This window comes from Marmota marmota, unplaced genomic scaffold, assembly GCF_001458135.2.
Source record: "Marmota marmota marmota unplaced genomic scaffold, marMar, whole genome shotgun sequence".
Taxonomy (NCBI): Eukaryota; Metazoa; Chordata; class Mammalia; order Rodentia; family Sciuridae; genus Marmota; species Marmota marmota.
Genome location: NW_026000241.1, coordinates 15,148,729 through 15,168,961, shown reverse-complemented (window position 1 = coordinate 15,168,961; position 20,233 = coordinate 15,148,729). Strand labels below are relative to the sequence as shown.

Here is a 20,233-nt window from a genome sequence, read left to right as displayed (position 1 = left end):
CTCTTCCCAGCTCAGCTGGGCTATGAAAGGGGTAGGCCAAGAAGGTCCAGACCTAAAATGCCGAAAATACATGGGGCTGTCACTTGGAGGACACATTTTCAGGATCTTCCTGCAGGTGAGACATGGAAGTCCTTTCCTGGGGAAGACCCTAGCATCTCTTTCTCTCCCCCTCCCCCTCCCTCTTTTTCTCTCTTTCTCTCTCCCTTTTACAGGGCCCATCATGAAGTGATTTGAAGAAAGGAAGAAATGACGATACTCCAAGGTCCACATGCTCTCCGGTGACTGTCTGTCTTCTATATTCCTGCTCCCACACCCCTTCAAGGTTAAGACCATTCAGGGAGAGGACTGTGACCTGCCCAGCGGGAAGGATGACTCCACTAGACCCTCATACTTCAAACTAACCGTGACCATAAATCCTTCCCCAGGTCTGTCTCTCAGCAGGGTAAGTCACAATGCTGGGCTGAGGAGCAAGGTCAGGTGGAAGGACAATAGCACTGAGCTCTCTCTGCACACGTGACCTCTACATTTCACTTAACGTGAGCGAAGTTGGGCAGTATAGTTAGCCATGCCATGATCCCTTAGCTCAGGGGCCACAAACTCGAATGACTATGGGGGCCAGGCAGGTAACCGTCAGTCAGGCAGGTGGCTCTGTAGTAAGTCAGGGAGCTCCAGCCTGAGTCTGGGACACAGTGACCACTTTTCTTCAGCAGTTCTAGTTTTTCAGAAGAAGCCAGAAATGCAGATTTTTATAAAAGTTCCCAAATTTGAAGGGGTGGTAGCTAATCAAAGTAAAACTTTTTTTTTTTTTTGTGTGTGTGTGTGTATGTGTGTGTGGTACTGAGGATTGAACTCACGGGCACTTAACCACCAAACAACATCCCCAGACCTTTATTGTTTTTATTTAGAGACGGGTCTCACTGAGTTGCTTAGGGCCTTGCTTATGCTGAGGCTGGCTTTGAACTCACGATCCTCCTGCCTCAGCCTCTGGAGCCACTGGGATTATAGGCATGCGCCACCACTACTGGCTGAAAGTAAAACTTTTTTTTGTGTGTGGCCAGAACAAATTCTTATGGCAGGCTGGGAGGGCCTCCCATGTGTGGCCTCTGCTTTAGTGTAGGTGACAAGCAGCTGGTGATAAAGTGCCAAAAACAGTTCTCAGAGCTCCCTGAAGGTCTCTTTGGATGGGAGATTCACAGGACAGGTTGCCAAATAGGACAAGAACATAGGAACATGGAGTGAGGAGAGGGTGAACACACAGAGGCGTTGGGTTAGTCGGCAGCAGGGTCCTGGGCTGGCCACTTCCCGATGGCCCTGTGCACCCCTCTCTTGTCAGAACACATTGCCCAGTCTGCTCTCTGCAGATGGGTCTTCCACCAGCAAATGCAGGCACGTGCTGGTGCAGGGACCTCTCCCAGCCTGGGTCCAGCCCAAGCAGCAGCGCCCCGCCAACTTCAGGGACAAAGGCGTGCATTACCTCATTGCACCCTGGGGCCCGGGGCTCCGCTTTCTGCTGTTGCCGCCAGTCTGCCTGAGATGCGCTGGCCTCAGCCTCGGAGGAGGCTGTCTCGGACACCTGGCTCCAGGCCCTGGGCTCTGGGTGGGACTCTGGGCCACTGGACACAGGCTGGGATTCCTGCTGAAGAGACCCCAGCCCGTGAGTTGAGCCTATACACCCTACCAGAGGGTCTCCAGAGTCTTAACTTTGTGGGCTTCCAGCCCTGCCCACTCAACAAGGGCCCTGCCTTCTGCCCTCTTCTTAGAGCCTCCATCTCACTGAAGACCCTCCCCAGGGGCCCTAACCAGGTGGGTGGGAAGCTCCCATAAAAGTCCAGGTAAAAGATCTATAAATATCCTCCACTCCCAACTCCCTGGAAGGGTGTGGCTGGGCTATGATGCCCACCAAACAGCACTAATTTGATGGGCATCATAGCCCAGCTACACCCAAGCCCCCTGGCTTGCTTGCTTGTTCTCTCTCCCTCACGCTCACACCCTCACACCCACGCACACCCACACACACACACACACACACACACACGTATACATGCATGCTTCCATGCTGGCCCCAGGAAGCCAGAGCCCACAGGCTCAAGAAAAGGAAAGGAGAGGAAAAGACGGATAGGTGCAATTCTTCTTCTGTACCGGAGACAATTGGAAGCTGAAGTCCTGGCAACCCTACTCCCCCTGTCCCCCAACTGTCACTGCCACGGTCCCACAGCCTGATTCAATGGGCTCAGGCTAGCCTCTGGGACCACAGGGAGATAGGAGGAGACAAAACCAAGCCCAGGGCCTCAGAGCAAGTTCCCTGCATGGGGAGCATTGCTCTCTAGGCCAAGTGCCCTCCGTGATGGCCAGAGGAAGCGTTCAGAATGAACCCAGCTAAATGGAGAGAACCACCGATGGCTGCTTGGCCTACAGACCTAGGAGGAGCCACTGGTGCCTGGCTCAGGCCAAGGGAAAATGGAGGGGGAGGGGACTGTCTCTCTTGTCCAGACCCTGGTCCCAAGTGTTAAAAATAACAGGTTGGGCGATAAGATAGTGCTGTCTCTGACACCTCCGTCTTAGGGATGCTTATTTTTAAATCTCAGAATTAGCCCTGGGCATGGGAGGAGGAAAGGGGGCAGTCAGGAGGTCAGGAAACGGCACCCCTCCTTTGCCAAGACCTGCCACCTGGCTAGTCCTGGAGACGGACAATGGCCAGGTCAGGGTGGGGTTGTGGGGCCAGGGCTCTGGCTCTGCCTTAGACACATGAGGAATTCCCAGCAATCTGTATCTTGCCATGCCTCAGTTTCCCTGTCTGAACACTTAGTGGCCTATGACCAGCCAGGGCATGAATGAACAGTAGCTGATCTTGGAACCCCTCTGAGAGATCAGCTGTTGGGCAGAGGGCCTCTCTTCTACCCCACCCACTCCACTACTGAGGCAGGGGCTCTAAGCGAGGCTGGTTCTTCCAGACAGCGGTGCTTGGGCCCTGAAGAAGAAGGTGCTGCAAACATGTAAGGCAGGGACTCACCTGCTTGCTGGATTCTTCCTCCGTTCCCTGGCTGTTCTCCTCATCCTCGTCCTGGTCATCTGTGTCTGACTCAGCCACGGCAATGGGCACACACACCGGCTCTGGATCCCCAGGGGTGCCCTGGCCTGGACGCTTGTCTTCCTCAAACCTTGTTTCCTTGCGGGCTGGAGGTGCCTTGTCGGTCTCTGGGGGTGGTGGGGAGCTGGGGTTGGCAATGCAGCTGGGCAGCTGGCCCTGCGAGGCAAGAGCTGCAGGCTTCTTAGGTCGCCGCCGTAGGAGTCCGCAGCAGAAGTCCCAGGTGGTCCTCTTGACAAAGCGCAGGCCCCGCTGGATGCGGGCCAGGGCCAGCTGGAGGTTGTTCATCTCCCCATCCTCATCCGGGGCCGTGAGGTTGTCTGCACTGAAGGAGCTGAGCAGCAAGGCCAGGAAGAGGTTCAGGACCTGTTGGGGCGACAGGTCAGGCTCACCTGGGTGCTGAACCATGCCATGGACACTGAGCTTCAGCTCATGGGAAAACTCGGGGTCGGGGCCCGTATTCTAGCCCCCACCTCCATTCTCTTGAATGTGGAAGGTTTGTCTGTAAAAGAAAAATAAATTTGCTGGGTACAGTGGTGCACGCCTATAATCCCAGCGGCTTGGAAGGCCAAGGTAGGAGGGTCACAAGTTCAAAGCCAGCCTCAGCAAAAGCAAGGCGCTAAGCAACTCAGTGAGACCCTGTCTCTGAAAAAAATATAAAATATGGCTGGAGATGTGGCTCAGTGGTCGAGTGGCCCTGAGTTCAATCCCCAGTACCCCCCACCCAACAAAAAAAAAAAAAAGAAAAAGGAATTCAAATTCCTCCTCCCAAGTGCTCACCATGCAGTCTAAATTCAGGTTCAGTGGGAGAACCATATCAAAGACTACAGATGGAAATGAACTCCAAAGAGGGGCTTGCTTAAGGTCACACAGGAGGCTGGGCAGAGCCTCATCCCTGTTCCAGATACTTCTAGACATAGGCCTTTTTTTCTCTTCTCTCACCTCTTTCTGCAGCATTGGGAATGGGGTCAGGATGGGCATGAGGTTCCTTCCTGGGAAATGGGTGTCTAGGAACAAGACAGATTTCCACCCAGAAGCAACCCAAATTCTCAGGACTTTCTTGAGAAAGGAGCTGGTGTGTCTGATGCTGAAGGAGGAGAGTGGTCTGCGTGAGCTCCCGCCAGAAGCAGGCTCTCTGCTCTAAGACCTGCAGCTGCTGTTATGGAAGCCTATTCTCCCTGTGTTCTAGGTCTGTGTTTTCCAGGTGAAGGACGCAGGGGATTGAGCAGAATAGAGGGTAATGATAGGAAAAGAAGCCAGAAAGCCATGAGAAGGTCTCGGGCCTTTCAGAATCACTGTGGGGTCTGGCCCCACAGAGGTGGCTGTGTCTAGCTTGTAAGGGCACCCAATGGGTGCTGTGAGTGGGACCACATAACTGGGATAGGGTGGGGGACCTGGGACTGGTGCCAGGGTCAGCTGTGGTTCTAAGGCCCATTCTGCTGCCAGGGGTGAGAGGAAGGGTTTGCATCCAAGAGATTCCAGAAGGCACAGTACTTTACTGAAGTTGTTTCTTAGGGGTTAGGGATGAGAGACTCCTTAAGGAGAGTTTGCATAACCCCTCAGCCTTTGGATGGTTCTGGATAATTGCTTGTTGTTAAAACATCCCGAAAATGTGAAGTTTTGTTTTTTTGCTAGGAATGAGGATGTTTGCTGCATGACAAGGGACTGGGTTTGAGTCTATTTCCCAGTCTCGTGGAGGGTAAAGGAAGATGGCGGTGGGCTTATCACATACATGGGTTGGACTGGTCTAAGAGCATCACCAGGTGCACAGCCCAGGGACATAATGTCCCCACTGAGGGCTTGATGTCTGCTCCTCCCAGCCCCTCAGGAGGGACTGCAGTTGAACAGGGCCCTTGCAGCAGGTGGCTGGTAAAGGTGGGTGTACAGTGCTTATTAGAGATCCATTCGGAGCTCCTGCTCTGACTTCTTGTAAGCCCCTAAGAGATGCCACACACCCCATCCAGGGATGCCACACTTGTCAGAAAGCTGTGAAGGAGATTCTGGTGAAAGTGGTAGTGAGGCGAGGCCAGGCCTCTGTATTCACGCAGCAGGTAACATGTATTCATGTAAACGGTATGGAAAGGGTAAGGAGTAAGCCTCTCCCCTGCCATCTCACTGACAGATGGCAGCCCTTTTAATGTCGTCATCTGAGGGCAAGGCATGTGATGTGAATCAGAGGTGCTGGCCTGGCCCAGGCACAGCCTGCCTCTGTTCCTGCTGACCTCTGCGGTCCCCTACTCCAGCCCTCACTGCATATGTGGCCCCCCATCTTCTGATCCCAAGAGTCCTGGGCCCAGGCTGGGGGCAGGGTAGGAGGGCACCTAGAAGCCTTGTCCACCCACACAGGACCTGAGTCCTCCCTTGTCTACGGCTTCCAAAGTTTGGCTTCTTCCAGGGCTTCCCAGTCAATCATGCCGCTGCTCCCCAGCCCCTGCCTGATCCTCACTTCCCATTTCAATGGCAATCTTGCTTCCACCCACGCCAGCCCGGCAGCGGCCCAATTCCTGAGGCGGCCAGGGAGGGGGTTGCGTGGGCCGGCGCTAACTTCCCTCCTCCAGCAGCCTCTAATCTTCTCATCCCCAGGCAGATCCGCTCGGAAATGGCAGGGCTCTGTGTGTGAGGGGCGGCTCAGCCTGGCCGGGGGCTCCCTGCTCAGCACACTTGCATTCTTCTTAGAACAGACAGGGTCTGGCAGCCCCTGGGGCTGGGTCAGGAGCTAAGTGAGGCTCTCACCCAAGGGGCAGCAAAAAGAGCTGGGTTCTTTGGGCACGGATACCCTGGCTCCTCTTTGGGCTGTGAGCTCTGCCCGGTGGAGGTTTGACCACAACTAGTCTTGTCCTATCCTATCCTGGTTAAAGCACATGGAAGTAAAAGCAGGCAGGTGTGGGGAAAGGCTCTGAAATCTACAGCCCAAAGTTGTCATCCCACAGCAGCCTGGAAAAGTGGATCTAAAACCTCTCTATGTGCAGATGTGACCCTGTGCTGCCCTCGACAGAGACACAGCAGCAGCAGCAGCAGAGCCAGACCATGCAGCGGTGATGTTGGAGCATGAGTGGGCCACCTGAGCGCCCAGGAAGGTGGCTCCATGACCACAGTGGATGCTGACTTGATTCTGAACCAAAGACTCGCCTCAACCTTGTTTCTTCCTAAGTTCTATCCTCTGGCATTTAGACCTTGATCTCTCTTAAATCTGAACTTCTGCACAGTTTAGGGACACAAGGCAAGATCCTAGGACAGAGAGGGGGCCATAGGAACAAAGGCCTGGCTCCTCTTTATGGGACAGCAGGAACTCCCACCACAATCAGGTAGCTTAAAAAGCTCCTACTGGACCCACCTGGATTACCACCTGTTTATACCTAATGGTCAACCTCTTCCGCATTACCTGGTTATCAGGACAGCTTCAAACCCTCCTCCAGGAAGCCCTCTTTGATTCCCCTAGCTGGAGGGGAACATACCCATGGGCTCCTCCATGGTGCTCTGGTCACTTGACCAGTCTGAATTATTTCAGACCTGTCTGAACTCCCCACCTCCCAATTCTCTCAGGTGAGTGAGCAGTGTCAAGGCTGGGGCTAGGCTCCTTTTGCTTCAGTCTGCTTTACTGGTGTTTGGAACATTTACATGCAGTAGGGGCTCAGTGAACATATGCTAAGCTCAACTGAAAATCATCTGGTGATTCATTGTAGTGACCATAAAAGAATGCATAGATGAGTCAATAAATAAATTAATGAGATGGGTAAATAAGTGGGTGAATGAACGAATGAGCAAAATTCAATTAAGAGTGAGTGATAGGTGGACGTGGTGGCACATGTCTGTAATCCCAGCAACTCAGGAGGCTGAGGCAGGAGGATCACAAGTGCAAAATCAGCCTGAGCAACTTAGTGAGGCCCTAAGCAACTTAGTGAGACCCTGTCTCAAAAGGGGGAGTGGGGAGTATGGCTCAGTGGTAAAGTGCCCTGGGTTCAATTCCTGGCACAAAAATAAATAAATAAATAAATAAATAGGTGGATGGATAGATGAGTCAATGAGTAAGGAGTGAGTAGCTAGCTGAATGGATGGGACTGGTAAATAAGTGAATAGAAAGGTAGGTTGATGGATGGATGAGTGGGATGAATGAATTAAGGAACAGATGGGTGAGAGAACAGATAGGTAATAGATGAATGGATGGATAAATGGTGGATATATGGAAGGGTGAAGGGTGTGTGTGTGTGTGTGTGTGTTTGTGTAAATGGTTCATGAATGGATGGTTGAGGGACAAATGAATAGATGGGTGATGAATGAGTGGATGGATGGATGAGTGGATGAGGACATGGGGTTGAAGGATGACTGAATGGGTGAATATGGACAGGAGATTGGTAAGTGAGTAGGCAGACGGATAAGAAAGGCACATGGTGGGAGTGTGATTGGTAAGTGGATAGATGGCTGTGGAGGTGAATGTATTAACAAGTAGGTAGATAAAAGAATGAATGGGTAAGTGAATATATGGGTTGAAAATAAGCGCATAGATGGATGGGTGAGTGGGGGCATAGGTGGGTGGATGAGTTGATAGGTGAATAGAGGGAAGGACGGGTAAACAAGTAGATGGATGAACGGATGGGTAGGTGGATGGATGAGAGATTGAGGGGTGGGTGGTCTGACAGATGGCTGGATGAGTGGGTAGAGAGGAGGAAATGTAAGCAAATGGATAAGTGGATGGCTGGGTTTGGGGTACCTGGCAGGATGAAATGTTGGTTGGTTGGGTGGGTATGCATGTGCGACACCCCTGGCCGACTTACCACAAGGTTGCCAATGACCATAACAAGCAAGAAGACCAGCAAGCACAATGACTGCCCAGACACCTCCATGCAGTCCCACATAGTTTCAATCCACTCGCCACAGAGGATGCGGAAGATAATAAGGAAGGCGTGGAAGAAGTCCATCATATGCCAGCGGGGCAGCAGGCCGGAGTCACTGATGCGGTGCCTCAGCTCTGAGTAGTTCTTGCCAAAGAGCTGCATGCCCACCACGGCAAAAATGAACACAATGATGGCCAGCACCAACGTCAGGTTCCCCAGCGCCCCCACTGAGTTCCCAATGATCTTGATGAGCGTGTTCAGGGTGGGCCATGATTTGGCCAGCTTGAAGACCCGCAGCTGGGGAGGGAAGAAGAGGAGAGGTCCATGTGAGGGACTTTGGCTCTCACTTCCCATGAACACCCTTCCCCTCCCCCAGCTCCTGCTTGAAAGCTCAGGGAAGCCTTGGAGGTCGCTGACACCCACCTATCCCCATTTCTCCAAGAGCATACACTCGCACCCATTTCTGAGAGCAACCTGGCTGGACTCTGCTCTGGGAGTCAGGTCAACAGCTCCAGCGCTTGCCCCTCAACTTATCACCTCTTTGTCCCATACCAGCTTCCTCCCTTCCTTGGTCTCACATCCAGGAACTTCCCAATAGATTCTCCCAACCTAGAACATCTTTCCTCTTTCAGATCTGTCCTCATCAGCTATCCTTCGGGCCATCTCAAACCATCTCTGACTCATCCAATGACCTCCATCTCTCTCTCTCCTCTCAGTTACCACAGAGAAAGGGGCATATGCTAATGTGTAATGCCTGTGCCATGCCTGTGCTTAGGATGGTTTGCTTCATTCAGAACTCCCAATAACCGCATGAGGCTGGCACTATTACTACCTTATTTGACAGATGAAGAAACCAATCCTTACAGGTGGAGTAACTTGTAAATTCCTTGGCTCATGGCAATGGAATCAGGATTGTAACCCACATCCCAGGCTTTCTTTACTTACCCCACCACTCTACCTTCCTATATCCCCCAGAGGAGCCACCCGCAGAGCTCAGGAGCTGTCTCTAGGAAGCCTTCCATGACCACAACTCCAGCCCCACATCTGGATCTTACAGGCGTTTTTGAGCTCCAAGTGTGGTTCACAGATGTGCACCTTTGGCATCACCTGAGAACTACTGAATCAGTCTCTGCATTTTAACAAGATTCCCTGGTGATTTGTGTGTACATTAAAAATGCTGCCTGGATGAGTGGCCAGCCGATCTGGCTCCCCCTGTTACTTGCCCTGTGGCTTTGGGAAATTCATTTAATTTCTCTGAGTCTCAATCTCCTCATCTGTGAAATGGGGGAGGTGGCAATACCAGCCTTACTCCTGGGTCCTATGAGGACCAACAGGGACACTGTGGACCATGAAGGGCTTTGCAAATCATTCAGATGTCACCCCGATTGCTCTCTTGTAAAGAGATGTCTCCTTCTGTCTCATCCACCTCCACTCCTAGGTGCTAGGGGCACTGAGCGAATGATTTGGGGCTGAAGGCATAACATATCAAAGCAGGGGCATTTGAGAGGTGACCCAGAGAAGGGGTATTCCCAGCCACCCACCCGCCCCCCTGCAGTGGGTCCAGCTGGGTACCAGGCGAAAGGAGCGCAGCACCGACAGGTTGCCCATGCGGCTCAAGCCCAGCTCCATGAGGCTAAGGATGACGATGATGCTGTCGAAGATGTTCCAGCCCTGCTGGAAGTAGTAGTAGGGGTCAAGGGCAATGATCTTGAAGGTCATCTCTGCTGTGAAGATTCCAGTGAAGACCTGAAGAGGAAGCAGGAATCAGGGGCTTCTGAGGTTCGGGTGGGAAGACCCTCTGGCCAGCAAGGGCACTTCACTTCCTGACTCTGGCTCTGGCAGGGTCTTCCTCTTGGCTGGCAGCTCTGACTTGTCCTGGGCTCCCAGTGCTGCTCACTCTGTGCTGGCTCTCTTCTCCAGCCTGGTGTCCCAGCCCTCTCAGCTGCTCATCAAGCACGACACCAGCCTGGGCCCACTGGGACTCTACAGACTTCAGTCTAAGAGGCCCCTGGTGTGGGGGAGGCAGAGGAGGGTGGTGGTGACCCAGCCCCAGACTCCTTCCAGCATGCTTCTCCCTGGGGAGCACTCCTGGTGGAATGACCAAGGAGTGCTCCCCAGGGAGCACTAGCCCATGCTGTTCCTGTTGCTCAGAATGCCCTCAATCCTTGTCCACCTGTGAGCTCTTCCCACTGTAATGTTAGCCACCTGCCATTTCTGGATCACTGGTGATGTGCCAGGTGCAATACTAGAATACTCTGCATGTATTGCTTCTTTTAATCCGTTCAACAACCCCACGAGGAAAACATCCTTGACCCCATTTACAGGAAAGGAAACTGAGGCACTGAGAATTTTTCACATATCACTACCCCCAAAGGCATTCCTAAGTGCAAGTCCTTCCCTGAGTTCCAGGCTCCAGAAATAAGTATTAGTACTCATAGATCTAACAGTCCTTAAGAACACACCCTCCCTTGTTGTGCCCAGGGACTCAGAGGAAGGGACAACCCAGGCCTCACCATTAAGAACTCTCTGGGAAGCATGGGGCAGGGGCGCCTCTGCCTGAGGTCTCTGAGCACAGGTGCATGAGGCGTAGGCTGGGCAGGGAAGGCTCCTGAAGTCAGGATCCTTGGGGTCATAAAGCTATCAAGTTCAGGAGCCAGGAGAATAACCCAGAGCTCTTTCCTCCAAGCTTTTGAGCTTCCCTTCTCTCCAGCAGACCTTCCTGAGTGGGTGGAGGCTGAGCTTCACCTGGTTTGTTGACTCATGAATCCCAAGCTGCCTGACCTTGGCCATTGGAGCCTGTGGTTCAGGAACTCATACTGTGGTGGGCCAGGCTGCCATGACCATAGCCAGCTGTCCTGAAGGCTGCCAATTGCTATAACAGGGGCATGGTTCCAAGAGTGGGGGATGTCTGGTGTGAAGGGAAGTCAGAGGCCTGTACATGAGCCTCCTTGGTCTTGTTGAGGAGCTGTGAGCTATCCTAAGGGAGGCGAGGAGGCACTCAGGGCATTCTGGAGGGGAGGGAATGCTGTGGGCAGAGGACTGGGGAGCCTCTGGGAACAGTGCTGGGTCTGCAGCAACAGTGAGGACATGGGAGTTGGTGACAGGCATGGCTGAGCCAGCTCCCTGGGGTCAACAATCAAAAGGGAAGGTCACTCTGGCCTTGGCACCTGAGGGGTCTCTGAGCTAAAAGGAGAGAGAGAGAGGCATCTGTCAGTGGCCACAGCATCTGCCTGTCCCTTCTGTTCAGAAGAGGCCCCCCTAGAAGTAGGCTTGGGGAGGCATGGCCCTCATGGACCCAGAAGGAAATGTTCATTCCTCCACCAGCCAAGTTCTTGGCAGTGTGTGTGTGTGTGTGTGTAGGGGGAATGACTTGAAATATTTCAGCCTCCACCCAAATTATTGGGTGGCCCCAGAAAGCATCCTTGGGCTCTGCTTCTTTCCCAGGACCCAGGCCTATTTCCATAGTTTCTCCATCCCTTGGGCCCCATCTCCTTGCTGTTCTCTTCCCAGGGCCTTTGCACTCACAGCTCCCTCTCTCTAGAGCATCTTCTCCTTCATCCACAGGGCTCCCTCCCTTCAGGTCTCTGAACAAAAGCCACTCAACCCATGGGGCCTCCTGATGCTTGAAATCATGTGCCCTCCATCCCACTCCTTGTCCCCTTCCTTGCTTTCTCTCTTTCTCACATACCACCATCTGACAGCTGCATGTTCATCAAGTCCCCTCTGTTCAGAATGTAAGCTTCTTGATAGAAAGGACTTTTCTGTCTTACTAGACCTAGGATAATGCCCAGTGCATAGGTGGCCCACCAGTATTTGTTAAATAAATAAGGGCTGGGCCTTTGACCTGCAGGCACCATGGTCCCTCAATCTGGCACCAGCTGGGTCCGCTTTCCTGACTTCAGGGACCTTTCCCCACCCAGCTGATGTCTCATGCACCTGTGCTCAGAGCCCTCAGGCAGCAGTGCTCCTGCCCCAGGCTTCCCAGAGAGTCCCCAGTGGTGAGGTCTTGTTGTCCCTTTCTCTGAGTCCCATCTGTGACCCTCCCCAGCACCTGCCTGGGCACACGAGGGAGGGTGTGTTCTTAAGGACTGTTAGATCCATGAGAACTAATTCTTATTTCTGGGGACTGGAGCTCAGGAAAGGCCCTGCACTTAGGAATGCCTTTTGGGCAGTGATACATGAAAAATTCTTTGGGTACCAATAGCATCATCTGGGAGCTCTTTAGAAAAGCAGAATCTCAGATGATCCCAGACCTGCTGAATCAGAATCCTCATTGGTGCTGATTCCTAGGCTACTGGAAGTTGGGGCAGTGTTGTTTGGAATGCACAGATTCTCTGACCTGAGAACCGGAATCACCTTGGGAGCTTTGAAAATGCCAAGGCCTGGATCCCATCCAAATGACTCCAGTTACAGGAATTAAAAAAAAACAAAAAAACCTTCCCAGGTGACTCTAATGCACAGTCAAGCTTGAGAAGTACCGGAAGACTGGTACCTGTTCCTGTCACAGGATCAGGTGTTCTAAGGCCATTGTGATCACAGCTTGATGGTTTAAGATGTGCAGAGGATGGCAGTCAGACCTGCAGTATAAAGTAGGGTCTGCCCTGTGTGATCTTGGGCCAGTTTCTCCATCTCTCTCTGAGCCTTGAGAGTGCCCATATGTAAAATGGGGATAATAATAACTCCATAGAAGGTTTCTAAGAGTTAGAGCTAATGGATGTAAAGTGGACACTTTATGAGAGGGCGATTGTTATGACCATCAGAGGCATTTATTATGACTGCTGAGAGTGGGCAGGGGCTGCTTCAGATGGAAACAACTCTGAATATTTGATAGGCTCACTGGGATCTGGCAGATGGCTCTGAGTGTGGGGACCCACTTCCTCTGACTCTTGGCAGGAAGCCCACCATCAGTGCTCATGGTGGAGTCCCAGCAAATGGAAGGACTTCTGGGGAACCCCAAACTCTTCTTGACCTTGGCATGTCTTAAATGGGATCACACTCTACATGCTGTAAACCTGCCCTTAACACAGAATACCCTGTGCACTCCCTTCTGTGCCAATTATGCACTCTACAGCATTGCTTTCTTTCTTTTTTTTGTGGCCTATTGCACTGTAGAGTGCCATAACCAGTTTAACTATTTCCCTGTGATGAGCATTCTTTTTTCCCCTCTTAAACACAAACAAATAAGTATCCGTTTACATATATACTTTAAAACAACTTTCCCAATTCTTTCCATGGGGCAGATTTCTGGAAATTGAATTGTGTAGTCAATAATCATTTTTAGTGTTTCCAACACATTGCTAAATGATCCTCAGGGGCAGGTTTTCACCAGTTCCATGAGCTATGTGTGAGTAGCTGCCTCTCTGCTAGTATTGGGTATCCTATTCTTATTACCTTTTCTAATTCAACAGGACAAGGCTATTTTATTTGCTATTTCTTTGATTTTTTTTTTTTGGTAAAATTGCCTTCACTTGTTGTTCATATACATTGCTTATTGTTCCACTAGGATGTTTGCTTTAAAAATTATTTATCAATATACTTTATATATTAAGGGTATTACCATTCTATCTTCTCTATGCATTGCCATGATTTTCCTGATTTGTTGCTTATCTTTACCATATGTTTTAAATTATAAAATAAGAATGTATATTTTAAGTATAGATAGAATAACGTAGTGGATACCTTTATACTCGCCACAAACTCTGCCAAATATTAACATGTTGCCACATTTGTTTCAAATCCTGTTTTATTTGTCCTCACAAAATAATAATAATAAAGACTTAAACAGCATTTGCCCTATGGCAGGCATTGTTCGAGTGTTTCACACATATTAAACCATGTAATTCTCATGATAAACCTGTGAGATATGCCATATTTATTATTAGCTAGGGAAACTGAGATACAGAAAAGTTTAGCCATTTACATATATACTTTAAAACAAGGACCTAAGGTCAACGATGGCTTCCACCATGTTCTGACCCACCATGTGCCACCACAGATAAAACTGAAGTCCCCTGCATTCACTCCAAGGCAGTCACCATCCCAAGTCTGATGGTGATCATTCCCATACATGTTTTTACATTTTAAATGCACATAATAATTTATTCGATTATTATTAAATGGACTATGCTCATGTGTTCAAGACCTTCAAAGAAGAATTAACACCAATACTCCCCAAATTATTCCATGAAATAGAAAAGGAGGGAGCCCTCCCCAACTCATTCTATGAGGCTGATATCATCCTGATCCCCAAATCAGACAAAGACACATCGAGGAAAGAAAACTTCAGACCAAAAAAAAAAAAAAATCCCTGATGAACATAGATGCAAAAATTCTCTATAAAATTCTGGCAAATCACATACAAAAACCTATTCAAAAGATAGTGCACCACAATCAAGTGGGATTCATCCCAGGGATGCAGGGTTGGTTCAGCACATAGAAATCAATAAACGTAATTCATCACATCAATAGATTTTAAAAAACAAGAACCAGATGATCATCGCAATAGATACAGAAACACATTTGACAAAATGCAGCACCCCTTCATGTTCAAAACACTAGAAAAACTAGGCATAATAGGAACATACCTCAACACTGCAAATGTTATCTATGCTAAGCCCAAGACCAACATCATTCTAAATGGAGCAAAATTGAAAGCTTTCCCTCTAAAAATTGGAACAAGACAAGGATGCCTTTTTTCACCACTTCTATTCAACATCATCCTTGAAACTTTAGCCAGAGCAATTAGACAAGAGAAAGAAATTAAAGGGAAATGAATAGGAAAAGAAGAACTCAAACTGTCACTATTTGCAGATGACATGATTCTAAATTTAGAAGATCCAAAAAATTCCACCAGAAAACTTCCAGAACTTATAAATGAATTCAGCAAAGTAGCAGGATATAAAATCGACACCCATAAATTGAATGTATTCCTATACATCAATGATGAATCTACTGAAAGAGAAATTAGGAAAACTACCCCATTTCCTTTTATTCTTAACATCATGTTTATGAGATTTAGCTAATATTGATACATGTATATGTATTCATTTTAAATTGTGTACAGTATTTCATTTTATGAATACACTGCATTTTATTTCTTTATTTTTTTAAGGATGGAGGAAATTTATATTGATTCAAATTTCCCTATGGCTAATAACCCTGTAAAGAAATTTCTGTTTCCCTGTACAGAGAAGTCTCAGAGTTTATTAAGAATATAAATTCCTGAGTTGTAGAGTATGGATGTCTGTTATGAAGCAGATACTGTAAATTGTTCCCCGTGATGGGTGTACCAAATCCTCACTCTTACACAGAGTTCCCACAGTACCACATTCTTGCCAACCACAGGAGTTTATTTTGTACCCTCTTATAGGTAAGAACTACTATATTATGTCCCTCTAGTTTTCCTTCCTCTGTGTCTTACTTCATGCGTTTATAACCACCTGATTTGCTTGGCATTTTGTTTGTTCACCGTTATGTTGTGTTTTGACCATTAAATTGTCTCTTTTTTCCTTATTGATGTATAAGTCTTCAATATTGTCTGAATTTCATGAGTTTCCATGTCTGTCCAATCAAATGCTTTTCCTAAGGTCAACTTCTAGTTTGTGGAAAAGTGATTTCACTTAGCTTTTGGTATCTTTTGTTGTGCTGATATTATAAATGTGAACACAGGTAAATTCAGCAATCTTTTCTTTCATAGTATAAACTTTTCAAGTAATTAAATCATTTTCTCTTAATTTTATTCTAAGAGCTTTTAAGTTTTTCTTTATTGTATTTATGTGCTAAATCAAATTACTCAGCATCTAATTCATGAGTATGATGTGAGTAGGGGGTCTCAATTTATTTTCTTTCTTAAGATTAACTATTCTTTCCAGAATTGTTTAAGGAATAGTTCATTCTTTTCCTACCCTCTTATAATGCATTTCTGTTATTCATTGAGTCTCCAAATATGAATTGTTCTATTTCTGAGGACTTATCATAGCACTGGTCCATTTTTTTTTCTACGTCTATTCCAATACTATAATGTTTTTAGCTTTATAATATATCTTAATATATAGTAGTAAATTCTTTACCTTATTCCTTAATTTGTCTTGATAAGCTTTACTTTTCTATATAAGTTTTGGGATTACTTTGTATGAGATTTTGATTGGAATTATACTGAATTTATAGGTTAATTTGGAAAAAAATTAATATCTCTACAATAGTCAGACTTTCATCTATAGAAATGGCATATAATTCCAATTTTAAGTCTTCTTATGTTTTCCTGTAGTCTCATAATCTTCTCATATAAACTGTGTTATATATGTGTGTTAAGGTTTTTTTTTTTTGGTGGGGGGGGGGCGGTATTGGGGATTAATCCCAGGGTCACTTAACCACTGAACTACATCCATAGTCCTTTTTATTTATTTATTTATTTATTATTTATTATATTTATTTTTTTTGTTGTAGGTGGACACAATACATTTATTTTATGTATTTATATGTGGTGCTGAGAATCGAACCCAGGGCCTCACACGTGCTAGGCCAGCGCTCTACCACAGAACCACAACCCCAGTCCTCCTTTTTATTTTTTATTTTGTGACAGGATCTCACTGAGTTGTTGAAGAAGGCCTTGAATTTGTGATCCTCCTACCTCGGCTTTCTGAGTGGCTGGGATTACAGGTGTGCACCACTGTGCCTGGTATGTGTTAACTGTCTTAAAGTTATGTTTTCCAATCGATTGTCAATGGTGACGAGGTGTACGCTTTGTGATATTGAGCTTGTAACCAACAACGTTGCTGAACTCTCTTCCTAGAGTTGAAGACCTCCCTGTGGATTTCCTTGGGTCACCTATGTAGACAACAGCATACGCTGGAAAATGATGTCAGGTCTGTTTTCCTTTCTTTCTATCTGTTTCTGTTCATCTCTCTGCACTATATCCTGAGCAGCTTCCTTACATATAAATTTATATTCATTGGTCTTCTCGGCTGCATTAATGTGCCATTGGATTTGAACGCTAAGATTTTAATCTCAATGGCTATATTTTTCATTTCTAGAGATCTTGTTTGGTACTTCTTCAAAATCATTTTATTTTCATGTTTTAATTTCCTTCTCTCACATCTTTAGTTATTATGAATATTCTTGTTTTTATTATCTCTATCCAAGAGTTCTGCTTTATGACATTTTAAGGGGTTAAGCCTGTATATGTGTGTGTGTGTGTGTGTGTGTGTGTGTGTGTGTGTGTTTGTGACTCTTGCTCACAGTGGGATATTTCCTTAAGCGGTTTATAATTCGGGGAATTTAGTCTGACCTGGCTTGAAGACATGTCTTTCCAGGTAATTTCTGTTTGCCTCTTTCAGGGTCTTCCACAGATCATCCCGGGTTATTTTATATGTTAATCTTCTCAGGTATGGGCTCCAGGAGCAATCCGGTATAAATATGAACCCTGACTTTCTTTAAGACCAAATCCATGCTCACAAGCTTCCAGGGGTGACTTTCCCCCTCTCTAGCCTCAGCTAGAGGTTTGCCATTTTACTGAATGTACATATGGTCACTACTATGGTTTGAAGGTCCCTTCCAAAAGTCATGTTCAAGTTTAAGTGCTGTTGTGTTGGTATGAAGAGGTCGGACCCTCGAGAGAGGACTGGGCCATAGGGGCACAGCCCTCATGAATAGAAGAGAGCATTATTAGGAGGGTGGATTAATTATAAAAGGGGAGAGTTTGGCCTCCTTTTCCTTCGTCCGTCTTTCTTGCTCTCCTGCCATGTGGTGCCTTCTTCCATGTGAGGATACAGAATGCAGGCCCTCATCAGATGCAGCCCCTCAGTCTTGGACTTCTCGGCCTCAAGATCTATGAGGCGCCCCCCCCAAAAAAAAACCAAGAAAATTCTGGAAGACGGACTATAGCAGCCCAACCCCTGCCCACGCTTGCCAGACTGTGTCTCGTCTACTTGGCCATGACATGCCAAGCCTCCAGAGCTCTCTACCCAGCGCCCATCCCCAGGGCAACTGCAGAACCATTTCATGGGTTTAATACTGTGTGTGGCCTCTGAGCCCCTCTTTGCTCTAGGCACTTGGAGATTCTGTTACTTTCCATGTATTTAGTTACATTTAAGTTGTTTCATCATAGACTTTTCAGGGTTTTTCTGTCCATAATGTTGTTGAGGACAGAAGTTTCAGTTGCCTTCTACCTTTCTTTATATGATGGGTCAAAAAAAAAATGACTCAAATCTATCAATCTTATTTTTTATAAAATTTGTCTTTAGAGACAAGCTTGGAAAGTTATTTTCCAATATCAAGATTATTTACCCATGTTTATTTTTGTGGTTTTGTGTCTTTACATTTCATATTTAAACCATTTACACTATATTAAATGCAAGAAAACCAAAATCTTACATATTAACAATAAAGCTATTCAAACAGAACAAAATATAGCTATAACCCAACTGTATCTCTTGCTGCCAATAACCGAGTTTCATACAACTGCCACTCAACCACAGCTTGGTGGTCCAGGGAAGCTTCCAGGGCTCTGCATCACAAGTGACTCAGTCCAACCCAGGGGTCACATTCCCATAAAACCACATCAACCCAAACCCTGCTTAACCACCCAACACCCCAGCAATGCCAGGAGACTCTGACAGACTGAGATGTAGCTTTTACTTTTGTTTGCAAAGAGAAGAAGAAAAGTAAAATTACAGCCAGACGGGCTCAAATTAGTGAAAGAATTGGAATACACCCTGCGGAGAACTATCTAGAGTCCCGGGTTTGGAAAGTAATACAAGAAGAAAATTTTCATGCTCCACAGTGTGGGAGATCTACCTGCCTCTGGGGGCCACCTGAGCAGCTGGATCTGAGACAGGGCTAAGTTCTGCTGTAAGAGAGAAAAGCTGAGACCCATAGGCTGGAGGGCCTATCCCACCAGCCTCAGTGACGGATCCCAGGATCATGCTACTTCCTGAGGTCAACCCTGCCCCATGATCCCCTAGAGAAGGTCTGGCTGTGTGCCTGGCCAGAGCCAAAATAGCCCATGCATGTGGGTCAGGAGACAGTTACTCCATGCCTGACTCTACCTTGACTAAGTCACATCCTCCTATCTCTGGGTCTCAGTTTTTCCTGTTGGTACGGTGAAGAGGCCAGACTTAATTTTGTCTCAAGGGGGAAAAAAAAATCAGAATTAGAACTCAGACATTCTGACTTCCAGGGTCAGTCTCCATAATTACAACAATAACGAGAATAACCACAACTATCATTTATTTTGAATGCTTATTGTTTATCAGACTCTGAGCCCAGCACATAATACACATTATCTGATTCAATCCTCATTAGCTTCCTATGAGGTTGATATTGTCATACTAATTTTATATTTATTAAATTTGACAAATACTTATTGTGCCAATTACCAAGACTAAATGATTTGCTTGAGGTCTCATAGTCAGTAAGAGCTGAGTCAGAATTCAAATCTGGCTCTGCCTGATGTTCTCGCTGTGCCTAGCTATCTAGCCATCCATCTAGCTGACCATCTTGCTGTCCTAATCTCTCTCCAAATCCACTCCAAATCTATATCTCTCCAGTCCTTAAAAGCTGACCCTGAGACTCCCTCTTCCCAGAGGTCTTCCAGGATGCCGCCTGCCCTCAGAAGACCCTTTGTGTTCAGGATCCCTTCCTCGCTACCCTTCGCTTGGGGACGCCTGTTGGAGAACCGGTGACAGGTGGCTCTTACCAGGTTTCCGACCTGCAGCATCTCCTCAAATTCGGTGGTCATGTTGTAGTGCTCCAGAGCCATGAAGAGCGTGTTGAGCACGATGCACATGGTGATGGTGAGGTCGGCGAACGGGTCCATGACCACGAACTTCACTTTCTGCTTGATGGACATCCACAGCGGGCAGCACTCCCAGATCAGGTAGCGCTGGGCAAAGCGGTTCCAGCATGGTGGACACTTGCGGTGAGACTCCTCCAACTCTGGGGGGACAGCCAGGGAGTTAGCTGGGTTTTGTGGACTGGGTCACACGTGTCTTCCTGGGATGCCAGGAGTGTGGGAATGGCTGGGCTGAAACGGGAAGGGCTGCTTGGGGTAGGATGATTCTAAGGAGCCTGGGGATGCTTGGGAGAGGCAGGGATGCGACGGATAAGAGCTTGGGACATGCCAGGACAGATGTGGGCATGTTGGGAAGATACACAGACATGGGAATGCCTAGGAAAGAACAAGACACTGGAGGCCAGGCAAACACATTTGAGGCTACGGAGGATAGAAAAGTCTGAGTGCAATGCGGTCAGATGGAGGAGGCCCGTGCAGGCTGGGGTGGAGGCGAGGGTCCCTAGAGCGGAAGTGTGGAGTGCTTGC

General features: G+C 47.8%; 1 protein-coding gene across 6 annotated transcripts in view; it reads right to left on the bottom strand.

Moving 5' to 3' along the window:
* Scn5a (sodium voltage-gated channel alpha subunit 5) overlaps positions 1-20,233 on the bottom strand; it is a 97,934-nt gene that overhangs the window by 28,691 nt on the left and 49,010 nt on the right. For 2 of the 6 annotated variants that reach the window (XM_015489476.2, XM_015489475.2), the window contains exons 14-18: positions 19,613-19,851; positions 9,490-9,663; positions 7,858-8,214; positions 3,011-3,451; positions 1,475-1,636 (exon numbers count right to left, since the gene is read on the bottom strand). In XM_015489476.2, coding sequence (XP_015344962.1) covers positions 1,475-1,636; positions 3,011-3,451; positions 7,858-8,214; positions 9,490-9,663; positions 19,613-19,851 — 1,373 coding nt within the window. The remainder of the gene's footprint in view (positions 1-1,474; positions 1,637-3,010; positions 3,452-7,857; positions 8,215-9,489; positions 9,664-19,612; positions 19,852-20,233) is intronic. The other 4 variants (XM_048794931.1, XM_048794930.1, XM_048794933.1 and 1 more) reach the window with 2 other exon arrangements.